The 16063-nt window shown below is 37.2% G+C and overlaps 1 protein-coding gene across 1 annotated transcript; it reads left to right on the top strand.

Moving 5' to 3' along the window:
- Positions 1 to 10460: 10460 nt before the first annotated feature.
- LOC107783563 (transcription factor bHLH110) lies at positions 10461 to 15771 on the top strand. The gene is made up of 7 exons (XM_016604550.2): positions 10461 to 11010; positions 11430 to 12036; positions 12794 to 12919; positions 13324 to 13389; positions 13991 to 14056; positions 15218 to 15277; positions 15380 to 15771. The coding sequence occupies exons 1-7, from the start codon at positions 10853 to 10855 to the stop codon at positions 15524 to 15526; spliced, it is 1230 nt and encodes a 409-aa protein (XP_016460036.1). The 5' UTR covers positions 10461 to 10852; the 3' UTR covers positions 15527 to 15771.
- The last annotated feature ends 292 nt before the right edge of the window (positions 15772 to 16063 follow it).

Genomic DNA, 16063 nt, shown 5'->3' on the forward strand with positions numbered 1-16063 from the left:
TTTGGGGATTGGTTTTGGGGCTACACTCGAGGGAAAAGGCTTTTGAATGAATTTTTTCGAATCTAGCCTTTTTATCATTGGTGGAGCCCCCGAGATCTGGTCGACCCTGAAATTATATGTTTCTACTTTTTTATTGTTGGCTTCAACTCGTTTTGTGAGTTCCTCGAGCAATTTAGTAATTTCGGGAGTAGTCCCCGATTCTTGCTCATTTGGCTTCTCTATGGATGGTTCCGTTCTGTGGGTGACTTCTCGAAGCGGATTGGGCTCCAACCTGCTTTGTACCTGAGTTTGGCTCTGCAACTGAGCTATTGCTAATTGCTGGGCTTGTAATATCTCGAAGATCATCCATAAGCTGACTTCGATCTCCTCCACGTTATGGGTGTCTCGAGTTACAAATCGAGTACCACCCTGAATGCTCATTTTCGGTTCGGAACGCTGATTCGCCTCTAGAGCTATTTGTGAATTGACATCCAATGATACTTCGGCTCAAATTTTGGGTGCTTCGATTCGAGCCTCAGCGCCTTTATTGAGTGGCCTTCCGGCCCCGAGTGCCAAGTTGTTGGTTTCATCTTGAAGGCCGGCTTCGTGGTCGATAGGTGAAGCCATTGCTGATTTGAAGTTGCAAACTGGCGTGTACTTTAGGTTTATATCAAACGATCACTGTTACCCTTAGCCCCACGGTGGGCGCCAAACTATTTACCGAAAAAATCGGATAACGTTAGATTTGTGGATGGTTCTAAGGATATGTGATACAATTTAATATAAAATCGCGTAGAGAAATGAAAATATGTGTATTGTTGACTATAAGAACGAAAATAATAAGCAAAAAGAATGAATAAGTAAAACAAGCACAAGGGGATTACTATCAATATCTAGAGGAAGTGATCTTTTTTTTATGTTCCACCTGCCAAGCTTACAAGGATTCCCCCTTTTTATAGAAGAGGGTCATTACCAAAAAGCAATAAAATAAAACATGTAGTGGAAAACCCATGATGACTTGTCTCTTCCTTGATTCCCGTCAAGATTCTCTTTGTTGGTGTGGTTGCAACGACTCTTGTCTGTGAGCTTGATACTAGCTCAAACTCGTTACTAGGTCGGGCCCTTCGGTCTTGGATCGAGTTCGACCTTCGAGATGGGTGTCGCACATTTCCGACCTCGAAGCAGTGCCTTGCGGATCGATTCGGTCACGGGCTCGATAGGATTATCGAGTCGCCTCCTCGAGCGACCTTCGGGGTCGAGGTTCGTTAGTACCGACCTCAGAGCTCACTCCCAAAATCTCATTCCGACTTCTTAACACTCGAACTCGATCGAACGTAGGAAGACCGAAATCTATTTCGATCGTATACAGATAGTCCCCTCGTTTCTCGAAAAAGGATGTGGCGAGAAACGATTTGATTTTCCAGCAGCTCGATCAGATATACACTGATGTTTTTATCGATCCCGACCATGACGTATGTAATGCTCGATCATCTTATGTGTCTTTATAATCCCCGACTTTATCGAGGATACCGGAATTTTTTCTTCCCCGGTGGGAATTGCCAGTTACATTCGGTCTTTGGTGACCGGAGAAGATCAATCAGTGATGAATGCGGAGGGGCTTCCTGTCTTTTCAACGAGGCCCAACATGCTTTGAATCAGATAACTTCTGATTGCGTTTTCGCTATTTCTGTCCAAATTTTTTTGTAAATACAAATCTTTCTTCTTCTTTTTAGAAGAAAAATGGCCTTTCAAACTAAATAGACAGTTTGAATTTAAATCTCTATTGGCTTCGGGCCTCGTTGGTAGTCCCCTTTGCTTTATCGGGCTAGAGCGTCCTTCAGCTTAAATAGTCAAGTGTTTGTTTTAATTCAAAGAAATGAGTAGTTTTGCTCGAAATAATGTAGCCCGTAGGCGTAATAGTCGAGCGAGTGATGGCTCGAACTCAAAATAAATGTAGCCCGCATGCGTAATAGTTAAAGTAGCACGTAGGCTTAATGGTCGAGTGAGTGATTTCTCGAACTCGAAATAAAGGTGGCCCGTAGGCTTGGCAATCGAGCGAATGATTCGAACTCGATGCAATGTAGCCCGTAGGCGTAATAGTTAAAGTATCACGTAGGCTTAATGATCGAGTGAGTAATTGCTCGAACTCGAAATAAAGGTAGCCCGTAGGCTTGGCAATCGACTGAATGATTCGAACTTGATGCAATGTAGCCCGTAGGCGTAATAGTTAAAGTAGCTCGTAGTCTTAATGGTCGAGTGAGTGATTGCTCGAACTCGAAATAAAGGTAGCCCGTAGGCTTGGCAATCGAGTGAATGATTCGAACTCGATGCAATGTAGCCCGTAGGCGTAATAGTTAAAGTAGCCCGTAGGCTTAATGGTCGAGTGAGTGATTGCTCGAACTCGAAATAAAGGTAGCCCGTAGGCTTGGCAATCGAGTGAATGATTCGAACTCAAAATAAAGGTAGCCCGTAGGCTTGATAATCGATCGAATGATTCGAACTCGATGCAATGTAGCCGGTAGGCGTAATAGTTAAAGTAGCCCGTAGGCTTAATGGTCGAGTGAGTGATTGCTCGAACTCGAAATAAAGTAGTCCGTAGGCTTGGCAATCGTGAATGATTCGAACAAGATGTAATGTAGCCCGTAGGCGTAATAGTTAAAGTAGCCCGTAGGCTTAATGGTCGAGTGAGTGATTGCTCGAACTCAAAATAAAGGTAGCCCGTAGGCTTGGCAATCAAGTGAATGATTCGAACTCGATGCAATGTCGCCCGTAGGCATAATAGTTAAAGTAGCCCGTAGGCTTAATGGTCGAGTGAGTGATTGCTCGAACTCGAAATAAAGGTAGCCCGTAGGCTTAGCAGTCGAGTGAATGATTCGAACTCGATGCAATGTAACCCGTAGGCGTAATAGTTAAAGTAGCCCGTAGGCTTAATGGTCGAGTGAATGATTGCTCGAACTCGAAATAAAGGTAGCCCGTAGGCTTGGTAATCGAGTGAATGATTCGAACTCGATGCAATGTAGCCCGTAGGCGTAATAGTTAAAGTAGCCCGTAGGCTTAATGGTCGAGTGAGTGATTGCTCGAACTCGAAATAAAGGTAGCCCGTAGGCTTGGCAATCAAGTGAATGATTAGAACTTGATGCAATGTAGCCCGTAGGCGTAACAGTTAAAGTAGCCCGTAGGCATAATGGTCGAGTGAGTGATTGCTCGAACTCGAAATAAAGGTAGCCCGTAGGCTTGGCAATCGAGTGAATGATTTGAACTCGATGCAATGTAGCCCGTAGGCGTAATAGTTAATGTAGCCCGTAGGCTTAATGGTCGAGTAAGTGATTGCTCGAACTCGAAATACAGGTAGCCCGTAGGCTTGGCAATCGAGTGAATGATTCGAACTCGATGCAATGTAACCCGTAGGCGTAATAGTTAAAGAAGCCCGTAGACTTAATGGTCGAGTGAGTGATTGCTCGAACTCGAAATAAAGGTAGCCCGTAGGCTTGGCAATCGAGTCAATGATTCGAACTCGATGCAATGTAGCCCGTAGGCGTAATAGTTAAAGTAGCCCGTAGGCTTAATGATCGAGTGAGTGATTGTTCGAACTCGAATTAAAGGTAGCCCGTAGGCTTGGCAATCGAGTGAATGTTTCGAACTTGATGCAATGTATCCCGTAGGCATAATAGTTAAAGTAGCTCGTAGGCTTAATGGTCGAATGAGTGATTGCTCGAACTCGAAATAAAGGTAGCCCGTAGGCTTGGCAATCGAGTGAATGATTCGAACTCGATGCAATGTAGCCCGTAGGTGTAATAGTTAAAGTATCCCGTAGGCTTAATGGTCGAGTGAGTGATTGCTCAAACTCGAAATAAAGGTGGCCCGTAGGCTTGGCAATCGAGTGAATGATTCGAACTTGATGCAATGTAGCCCGTAGGCGTAATAGTTAAAGTAGCCCGTAGGCTTAATGGTCGAGTGAGTGATTGCTCGAACTCGAAATAAAGGTAGCCCGTAGACTTGGCAATCGAGTGAATGATTCGAACTCGATGCAATGTAGCCCGTAGGCGTAATAGTTAAAGTAGCCCGTAGGCTTAACGGTCGAGTGAGTGATTGCTCGAACTCAAAATAAAGGTAGCCCGTAGGCTTGGCAATCGAGCGAATGATTCGAACTCGATGCAATGTAGCCCGTAGGCGTAATAGTTAAAGTAGCCCGTAGGCTTAATGGTCGAGTGAGTGATTGCTCGAACTCGAAATAAAGTAGCCCGTAGGCTTGGCAATCGAGTGAATGATTCGAACTCGATGCAATGTCGCCCGTAGGCGTAATAGTTAATGTAGCCCGTAGGCTTAATGGTCGAGTGATTGATTGCTCGAACTCGAAATACAGGTAGCCCGTAGGCTTGGCAATCGAGTAAATGATTCGAACTCGATGCAATGTAACCCGTAGGCATAATAGTTAAAGTAGCCCATAGACTTAATGGTCAAGTGAGTGATTGCTCGAACTCAAAATAAAGGTAGCCCGTAGGCTTGGCAATCGAGTGAATGATTCGAACTCGATGCAATGTCGCCCGTAGGCGTAATAGTTAATGTAGCCCGTATACTTAATGGTCGAGTGAGTGATTGCTCGAACTCGAAATAAAGGTAGCCCGTAGGCTTGGCAATCAAGTGAATGATTCGAACTCGATGCAATGTATCCCGTAGGCATAATAGTTAAAGTAGCCCGTAGGCTTAATGGTCGAGTGAGTGATTGCTCAAACTCGAAATAAAGGTAGCCTGTAGGCTTGGCAATCGAGTGAATGATTCGAACTTGATCCAATGTAGCCCGTAGGCGTAATAGTTAAAGTAGCCCGTAGGCTTAATGGTCGAGTGAGTGATTGCTCGAACTCGAAATAAAGGTAGCCCGTAGGCTTGGCAATTAAGTGAATGATTAGAACTTGATGCAATGTAGCCCGTAGGCGTAACAGTTAAAGTAGCCCGTAGGCATAATGGTCGAGTGAGTGATTGCTCGAACTCGAAATAAAGGTAGCCCGTAGGCTTGGCAATCGAGTAAATGATTCAAACTCGATGCAATGTAGCCCATAGGCGTAGTAGTTAAAGTAGCCCGTAGGCTTAATGGTCAAGTGAGTGATTGCTTGAACTCGAAATAAAGGTAGCCCGTAGGCTTGGCAATCGAGTCAATGATTCGAACTCGATGCAATGTAGCCCGTAGGCGGAATAGTTAAAGTAACCCGTAGGCTTAATGGCCGAGTGATTGATTGCTCGAACTCGAAATAAAGGTAGCCCGTAGGCTTGGCAATCGAGCGAATGTTTCGAACTCGATGCAATGTAGCCCGTAGGCGTAATAGTTAAAGTAGCTCGTAGGCTTAATGGTCGAGTGAGTGATTGCTCAAACTCGAAATAAAGGTAGCCCGTAGGCTTGGCAATCGAGTGAATGATTCGAACTCGATCCTGTTTGCATAATAAATCTTGAATATAGAATATCGGTAAGGAGGGGAGCTTTCTTTGCAGGTCATTATACATGGGTTCATGTTTTGCGTCAGGGCTCGGGCCAACTATATAAGCATGGTTCGTTTTGATCATTTGGCCCTTACAACGCTTCCCGTTGAGACACTGTTTGTCATGAAATAACAAAGTAATTTCCTTTGCACCGAACTTGATAATCATCACAGATGCGTTCAATGATAAAGCCTCCCTGTGTATGAGGTTGATTTTAAAGAGGCCACGGATACTCAGCAGTAGTATCGTTTCCGCTATATGGCTGGTATCGATCTCTGGTCGACTTTTGCTTTTTCGTAATGCACAGATTCGATCTCATCATCTTCCAAATCATTGCCTTTGATGGCACATGTGTAAGAAGTGATGTGCTCGTTGGGGTCGGTCGTTCCGTTATATTTGGGTATTTCAGGCATACAGAATTTTTTGGGGATTGGTTTTGGGGATGCACTCGAGGGAAAAGGCTTTTGAATGAATTTTTTCAAATCTAGCCTTTTTATCATTGGTGGAGCCCCCGGGATCTGGTCGACCCTGGAATTATATGTTTCTACTTTTTTATCGTTGGCTTCGACTCGTTTTGTGAGTTCCTCGAGCAATTTAGTAATTTCGGGAGTAGTCCCCGATTCTTGCTCATTTGGCTTCTCTATGGCTGGTTCCGTTCTGTGGGTGACTTCTCGAAGCGGATTGGGCTCTGGCCTGCTTTGTACCTGAGTTTGGCTCTACAACTGAGCTATCGCTATTTGCTGGGCTTGTAACATCTCGAAGATCATCCGTAAGCTGACTCCGATCTCCTCCACGTTATGGGTGTCTCGAGTTACGGATCGAGTACCACCCTGAATGCTCCTTTTCGGTTCGGAACGCTGATTCGCCTCTAGAGCTATAAGTATGTATTTACACCCTTCTTGAAGTTTCAGAGAAGATGCATAAAATAATGAATATCTGCCGGCAAGTATAGATCTTAATATAACACATTGTACGCATAGAAAAGAAAATAAACAAATGGATATATAGGTTGTTTACCAGAAAAATCGGATAACGTTAGATTTGTGGATGGTTCTAAGGATATGCGATACAATTTGATATAAATCGCGTAGAGAAATGGAAATATGTGTATTGTTGACTATAAGAACGAAAATAATAAGCAAAAAGAATGAATAAGTAAAACAAGCACAAGGGGATTACTATCAATATCTAGAGGAAGTGATCTTTTTTTTATGTTCCACCCTCCTAGCTTACAAGGATTCCCCCTTTTATAGAATATGGTCATTACCAAAAAATAATAAAATAAAACATGTAGTGGAAGACCCATGATGACTTGTCTCTTCCTTGATTCCCGCAAAGATTCTCTTTGTTGGTGTGGTTGCAACGGCTCTTGTCTGTGAGCTCGATACTAGCTCGAACTCGTTACTGGGTCGGGCCTTTCGGTCTTGGATCGAGTTCGACCTTCGAGATGGGTGTCGCGCATTTTCGACCTCGAAGCAGTGCCTTGCAGATCGATTCGGTCACGGGCTCGATAGGATTATCGAGCCGCCTCCTCGAGCGACCTTTGGGGTCGAGGTTCGTTAGTACCGACCTCAGAGCTCACTCCCAAAATCTTATTCCGACTTCTTAACACTCGAACTCGATCGAACGTAGGGCCGAAATCTATTTCGACCGTATACATGGGTATAGGCGATGAATGAAGGGGTTGAATCAAATTTGATAAATAGATTATATGATCAAATTTGCCAAAAGTTTTTTGGTCAAGATGGGTCATATAGGAATTCATAATCCAACGTCCAATATGATCGAATTTTCCTCTTTTTTTATTTTTTTTATTTTACACTTATTGAAAAAAATGTGAAAGTTAATGTAAGTTTTTAAAATTATAGCTTATAAGGTTCTTTTAAATTTACATTTTTTTTATTAATCTCCAAATCTGACATGTGTGTTTGAATTTGATTTGCATTTTGACCCATGAGATTATATAAATATTGACCCATCAAGATACACAATTCTGACCCGCTTTGACCCAATATTTGATGAGCTGCCTCCATTTTAACCGTGAATCAAATCAACAAATATGTCATAACTCAATCAGCTTAAACTTGGACGGGTTGATATGTTGGTAACGCGAACATCTTGCCTATGGTAAGGCCCAGCGAAGGGGCTGGTATTGGTTTACTATTTATGCGAGTACATCTTTCCTAAATTAGATAATTAGTAGTAGTAGAACATTATACATGAAGATGGAACTCTCTGCAGGTTACATAGACCAAGTGAGACTAGATTAAGTACTAATGTTTGCATGTAAAAAGGGGGTTTTGTTATGTAAACTTGTGACTCTTCTTATATAGTATATACGTAATGAAGCTTTTCATGATTTTTTTTCCGAACATTAAAACAAATAATATGTACACAAAAATTATATTAGAGGCAACATTTTTCCAATCTAGTGTACAAATGTGTGTGCTGAAATAAATGAAGTTGAACGCACATATATTATCACTCACTTCAATAAGATCTAAGAATCAAATACTTCCTTAAATAGATATTGAAAAAAGTGAAGAAAAAGAACATTTCTCTGGAAAAATAGTGGAAAATAACACCTAATTAAATTAAGATGTTCTATTGAATTATATCTAGTATAAAGATCTATTGATAAAATTTATTTGGAGATGACATGCATAGTTTTAACGTAGAATAAAGATCTATAATGATCCTTTAGTATCTCTTCCACTAAAATCTGAATTTTTCAGGCTTTTGAAAATAATTTTAGATCATATAACAAAAAATGAATATTTAAAGAACCAAAAAAAGAAGAAGAATGATGATGTCATGGAAAGGTCAAATTGACATCATTATTTTCATTAGTAGTCCCATAGCGTGGTGTGTCCCATTGGGCTGCTTCTCCTGAAAAAAGTACAACATTTTTTTGCAAATGGATGTATGCAAATATATGATGTCTTTCTCCAATATTTGGTCCCCCATTTCCTCTTTATTTTTTTGTTTCATTAGCTATTATTTTTTGTTCAATTCTTCTTGGGTTTATATGAATTCTTCTTAATTCAACCCTGTTCCGGTTCATTTACGTACACGTAGTTTTCACACACTTGAGTGCTGTGGCTCTCCTTTAGTTCTACTCTGGAACGTAATCAAAAACGTTTTATCAGTTTGTCCTTGTAACATTTCAACCTGTGCATCTTTTCATCGGATAAGAAATTCAAGATATTTTAGTTTCGAGTTTGAAAATGGAGAAATTCTAGGTAAGAAGCTTTTTCCGTTAAATGATCATAAGTGGTACTAATTTGGATAGTCGGCCAATGATTCTAGATATCATATGATTAAATTAAGAAAACAAGTATATACGGAATTAAAATACTGTATAACTCTAGGTTTCGGGTAGCTCTTATGTTGTTAGCCTCTAAATCTCAAGAAGTTCTCATGACTAATTATTACATAATGACTAATTAAGTGAAATTATTACTCTTCTGTTTCAATTTATATGAACCTATTTTTTTTAGTCCGTGCAAAAAAGAATAACCATTTTCCTTATTTGTAAACAATTTACTTTTATGCAATGATTTATAACCAAACAAAATATATGTGTATTATTTTACACCATAAGTTCAAAAGTCTTCTCTCTTTTCTTAAACTCCGTGTCCCGTCAAATTAGTTCACATAAATTGAAACGGAGGGATGAGCGAGTATTTAAGAGTATATATGTCCGTTATTATGTTGAGACGCTCTGAAGACATGATTACTTTCTACTAAAAAACCAAAACTAATTAAGCTCAAAATATTTAGAAAGATGCTCACAAGAAATGCTACTTTCTACTCACTTTCGATAGATTAAGAACATGTAAACAATTATATGTTGGGGCATTGAACCATCAAATAATTATTAAACTTGAGCTTAGAGTTCTTATCCAATATTTCAATGTAATAGATACTGCTCTTCCTTTTTAGCACAACTACTTTACAAAGAAAACTGTTCATATGTGTTTTTTCTTTAAACGAAAAGCATTTCACTATTCATAACTTCATTTTTTCTTGAATATGTATAGTATGGACCACATGAATAATAATGGAAAGATAAGCATATCCAATTGGCCATTAGCAGCAAGCATTTTTGTGTTGTGTTTTAAGATACCGACCAAAGCTCAGTACTATACAAAGACTTCTCAAAGATTAACATGTGGGTATTAAAGAAAGAGAAGGAACAATCAAAAGAAGTTAACATGGTTGCTATCATTTCTCTTCTCAGAATATATCACTTTTTTTTTTTTCTCCTTCAAAGTCTTGGGATTGAAGGCAGCAGCGCCAGGCATTTTTAATCATGGCCTTAGGGGAATTATAATCATCTCCCTGTAATTGCAGTCACCCAAAATACCTAGCTCCCCTTACCCCTCCACCTAAAAAAAATACAATTATTTATAAGTGTTTTGGAGACAAGAGTGGGAGACATGAAATTCTTTTTTATATTGTGAAGGTGCAAAAAGTTTGGCAGAAAAAGGAAAAAAATTTGTATACATTATAGTATACCTTATATATTCTATTTGTCCATTCCAATAAAAATGACATATGTCCACATTTTAAAACTTTTTAATTTAGACAACAATAACACATTGGAATTTCACAAGCGAAGTTTGGGAAAAGTAATCTATACGTAGACCTTACCCCTACCCTAAAAAGGTAAATAGGTTGTTTCCTACATACCTTCGACTCAAGAAAGATAAAAAGAAACAATTGAAACAAGCAATATCAACAACAAATGCCAGAAAGATAATAACATCAATCCGAGCTAGAAAAATAGATGGAAGGTTAACACGGACAATAGAAAGTTTTTGATTTAGAACTTCTCGTTTTACACGTAAAGAGATGCTTTTACAGTTATAAAATTGTCATGAAACGTAAGTCTATAAGTTCTAACTGTATTTTTGGATATGTGTTAAAATTTTTTATTTCTTTCTTAAAATTCGTGTCTAGTTAAATAAGGTCGATATATAAAATAAAATAGAGCGAGTATATATCATGAGAGCTAAGGGTTTTATCTCTTCTTGCTTTGCTTGTTTCTTTCTTTTCAAGGTTTGCTTTAAGGCCCTTTGAGACATTGAATGAGTAAGAACAAGACTTATATGGTGAAAAGTTGCTTAAAGTGAAGATGATACATATGTGGTTGTCACCTTATATAACAAATTTGTTTATGTTAAATTCTTTTTTTGAGTTAAATATAGTACTATAGTAGTAGCAGAGAGGAGCTAGCTAGCAAGGTTTTTTTTGGCAGAGAGAAGATAGAGGAGGAGAGAAGCTTGAATAACTTTTGCTTTTTAATTATTCTTCATCTTGGGATTTTCAAGTGCCTTAAAAAAGAAAACCAAAAAAGCAAAGCAAAAGCAAACTTCTCATTTTGTTTTCTTAAATTATGGAGCCTGCAAATCTCCATCACCACCACCAACAATATCATCAACTCCAGTTCCAAGATCAACTTCCTCTTGGTATTTCTCCTAATTCTTCTTCTTCTAATTCTAGCTATGGAGATGCAACAAACACTACACATACTTGGACCCCATGTACTATCTTGTAAGTCACTTTAATTCTCTCTCTCTAACTCTCTCTCTCTCAAAACAAAAGAGAGACACTACTTTAGTTATGGTGTTTGATATGAATGATTATATTTTGGCTACTTGCAAGAAAACCCCATTATTATGATCTATCTTTAAGAAAAAAAGACTTAGGAATATTGGAATCTCTTATCTTATCTTTTTTCTTTAAAAACATTCTTGTTGATTTGTTGTGCAACAAATAGAAAGTTCCCTTAAATTCCTTTTTCCTTCATTTTTCGTGGAACAATATTTACATTAATCTTGAAACTTTGATTATTACGTTTCCTCAAAAGCAATAGTGCTAGAATTTTTTTTTCTTTGTTTTTCCATTAATATTCTTAGTCTAGCTATTGAACTTTCACTTTCATTTTATCTAATCTTTTTTCCTTTTTATAGGAACAGTGCTGGAACTAGTCTAAGTTCATATTCTAGTGGAGCTATCAATACTACAAACTCAAGTGATCCATTATTATTAAGGCAACAGCAACAAAGTGGCACAAACTTAGTTTCTATGACTCAAGATTTGGGGTTTCATTGGGCTAATAACAGTGTGAGCAGCCAATTAGTAAAGCAAGAAACTTCATTAGATTCATACCCAAGATTCACTCAAATGTTGAAAAGTCCATCAAATATAGAGGAAAGAGAATTGAGTGATATGAATGCTAAACTTTTGTTTGGAACTCTTTCTAATTCTGGATGTCAAATGATCAATACTGGGCTTCAACTTTATCCTGGAGATCATAATCTTCTCTACTCCTCAAACTCTAGTAGTAGTACTAATAATAGAGGGAAATTTAGTCAGATATATCCCACAATAAATGTATCCAACTTGAATATAAATCAAGCATCATATTTAGCAAATTCTAGCTCTTTGGATATGAATTTACAGCCGTTGGATCTCGTCAATACTTCAAGATATGGAGGGAGCTTTAGCCAACCATATGGCTTAACAAATCATTTCCAGCATTCATCAAGTGAAAGTCCAGTAGATAGCTCCTCCAGTGTTAGTATTTCTTTCTTATTTCTTATCTCATTTTATGCAAAATTATGGTTTGGTCACATTATGGGCAAAAACTCGACTTCAGTATTTGAAATACTATTGATTAAACATTGGAAAACGTGTTTGAAGCGTATTTCAAGTGGATTTTCACTCACAGAACTTCAATTTTTTTACAACTGAAATATATGGCCAATTACAAATTTTCAAATATTTTTTTTTCACTTTAACTTCAAATTACTCCTCCTTTTTTTTCAATTTCAAAACTACATATTATCCATAAACGACCTATCTTCTTCGCAAATGTCACTGTCCTTTTGTTTTTCTAGTTTATTTGACTTTGCATGCATTCAATGTGCATTACTGACTACGTTGCTAGCAAGTAGGAGTCGAGCAATTTACCTTAAGCTTAATAGGGTCATATATACTTGCATTGAATAATAATATCTAAGGAATTGAAAGATAATTAAATAAACTAAAAACTATCATTTTCTGTGGATACTGTTTGTGATCCTTAAGAACTTGAAAGGGGAAAGCCAGAAATCATTTTTTTTTTTTCCTTTTTCACTTTTCGAATAATTTGCAAGAAAAGAGAAAGCTTTTCTTTACTCATATTAAAGGTTACTTCAGCTTTATACATTTATATGCCTCTTTATCTTTTTTTCTCCCTTTCCTCAGAAATGAGTTCGTCTTTTGCCTAATACTTTGGTAAGGTTGGTATGATTAAATGTGATAAAGTTTACTCTTTTTTTGAATCTTGAAGATATCAGCCTTTAGCAATGGAGTGCCTGAAGCTAAAAGGACCAGCAATATTTTGGAGCCTAAGGCACCTCAAAATGCACCAAAGAAATCAAGAGTAGATTCTCGCGCATCCTGTCCACCATTTAAGGTAATGTATATAGAATTTAAATTATATGCACCGGTAGTCCTATGCACAAAGTATTACGCATTTACGCATGGTCCGGGGAAAAGCCGCACTTAATCAAGGGGTGTGATGCATACAGTCTAACTTAATGCAAGCATTAGTGGTTGTTTTCATGGCTCGAACCCGTGACGTATAGGTCACATGGAAAACTTAAATTATATACACTAACGTTCCAAAAAAAAAACTACGTTATCAGTGAAAGTTATCCGTTATGGTAGATTATAATTAAGTAGTCTGTATTCAAGGTTGTCATATCATGCTTGATATAAAGAGTTACTTGTTATTATTGATCAACTTAACATGGTATTGCATGTATTATAACGTTCGATTGGTATTTCATTGGATAATTTTGCTTTATTGAAGCGCAGGTGAGAAAGGAGAAACTAGGAGATAGAATAGCAGCTCTTCAACAATTGGTAGCGCCTTTTGGCAAGGTACGTTTTATATTTTGCTCAATATCTCAAATTTTTAGCTAGTGAATTATCTATTGTAATGCCATATATACTACATCGTCTATTAACTAGCTAGTGAATTATCAATTATCAATTAAATTAAAGTACGTTTGGCATATGTTATTACAAAGTCATGCATAGTGATAAAAGTAATGTTACGCGTAATTCATTAGGTGAAGATTATTAAAACCATATAAAGACAACTTATCATTCCTAAATAACCGATGTAAGAACTCAACACACAGTTATTAGAAGTAAATAATTTAACTTATATACACTTTATATTATCAGTATATTATTAATACTGTTGCAGTAGAGATAATTTGGATTTATTTTGAAGTGGACTGCTGTTTAGGCGTCCAAAAATTCAAACTTTGGATAGCACAAATTTCATGGAATTGTACAGTGGCGAAGTGCATGCTTAGGGTATAACCCCAAGAAAGCAAATATAGTTCACAACGCACTATTGCTTAAACTTGCTAAACTACTATATTTGCATTACGTTTTTAGTTTCTTTATTTAGAGACACATATGTAGTGAAGTTTGTGGAATGTTTGACAAGTTTTTTTGGAGAATACTGCAGACGGACACAGCATCGGTTCTAATGGAGGCTATTGGTTATATCAAATTCCTTCAGAACCAAGTTGAGGTACCATTTTTTCACTTCTATAACATTCTTGATCTTCTTCTACATCGTTATGAAAATATTAATTTTCATACTTTTACATTGTTATTTCTGTAAAATATAAATCCTTTACATAATAGTAAAGGTGAAGTCAGGATCAGGTGTTAGTAATTGAACTCTGAAATTAATTTTATATATATTTAATAAACTTTTAATATACAAATACATAATTTGCATTTAAATTACTAGGTTATGTGGAACACTAACTTCTAATTCCCAGTATAATAGGGGCGAATTCCCAGTTTCATTTAATGTAGGAATGGTTCGCGAAATAAATAAAAACTATTCTTATATTGTAAGACTATTCATTTTAGGGTGTGATTATGCTGTCGGTTAAGAGGGTCGACCGTTATGTTCTCTCACTATAAATTAAGTTGTTGATTTGCTGATTCCTAACAAATTGTTGCTGGTGTTATATTCCACTAAAAACCAAGTTTTTTTTATCGACTTTAGCTAGCCGATCCTTTGTAGAAACATTTCTTTTTCATCAAAATTTTCGATTTTATAGCAAGTGACCTGTTAATACTAAAACTTTGCTGCAGACTTTATTTAATACAACATTGTATTGACTGTTAACCTAAAAAACAATTGTGAGTGACTTTTTATAGCAATTTAAGCCACACTTAATAGTGTATCACACTGTCAGTATATAACTTAAACAACGTATAGTTATTTTAGGTTGCCAATCGATAGTATTGTATTAAATAGAGCTACCAATTGCAGCTTCTCCGACTTTAACATACACTATCAAGAACCTGCACACTAGCTAGCTAAGGTTTTTGGGCTTTACAGATAGATGTTGAGGTTCAACACTTACTAAATAATTAACCTCAAAAACTCTTGCTGTTAAATTTTCTTATTCTATATCAATCTGCACGTCTTAATGTCCATATATATACAATAATTTTTATTTTAAAAAGGGATCCTGTGCACAAGGTATTTCCCGTTCATGTATATCAAGACGGGTGATGTAGACAGTCTACCCTAATACAAATATTAGTGATTGTTTTCATGGATCGAACCCGTAACTTATAGGTCACACTGACAATTTAATACTGTACATGTGCATATACAGTATATATTGGATAATTGCCTATGAAATGTTTGTTTCTCTTCCTTTTGCAGACACTAAGTGTACCATACATGAAATCGTCACGCAACAAAACCAGCAGATCACTGCATGGAGTAAGATATATATAAAACTTCATGCATCTATTCTACCATTAAGTATTATCAAAAAAATTCTTTTTTTAAAAAATTGAAATATTAATTAATTGTTTTTCCTAGGGTGGTGGAGAGATGAACGGAAGTGAAGAAGTAAAAAGAGATCTTAGAAGCAGAGGGTTGTGTTTGGTGCCATTGTCTTGCTTGACTTATATGACGGACGGCGGCGGCGGTGTTTGGCCGCCGCCTAACTTCGCCGGAGGCACTTGAATTAATCTTAAACTCTAAAACTTGTGAGACTTCAATTAATACTCTGGCTCAAAAGAGACGACTTGAGAATTCATCTTTTTTTTCTTTCTATTTTAGCCTTTCGGTTTAATGGAGCAAACTTGGTCATTCTGAGAAAAAAACAAAGGTTGAAGTTGTAGCTGGATGGACCAAGTTTGATCCATTGATGATTTGTTAGTTTAATTTAACATTACTTGTTTTGGTATTGTATTTTATTTTGCATTCTAGACTCTCCCAAGTGTCAGTTATGCATATTCAACTTTTCAAGTGATCTCTTTTTCGTTTATTTCTTCTTCTATTTTTTCTTTTTCTCCTCTCTATCTTAATAAATAACCTTTTTTAGTTGTTTACGTTGAACAATATTAATACTAACTCAGAATCTCTATTTATCTGTATGCTTTTCCTTCTTTTCTTAAAATTTTGGAATGTAGCGGGTCCATGAATACAAATAAGGGAAACTTACACAAATGTCTAAAATAAGTCTCAACTTACCAGCCTTTAGTCATACACTTACCAAAA

Source organism: Nicotiana tabacum, chromosome 12, assembly GCF_000715075.1.
Source record: "Nicotiana tabacum cultivar K326 chromosome 12, ASM71507v2, whole genome shotgun sequence".
Lineage (NCBI taxonomy): Eukaryota > Viridiplantae > Streptophyta > Magnoliopsida > Solanales > Solanaceae > Nicotiana > Nicotiana tabacum.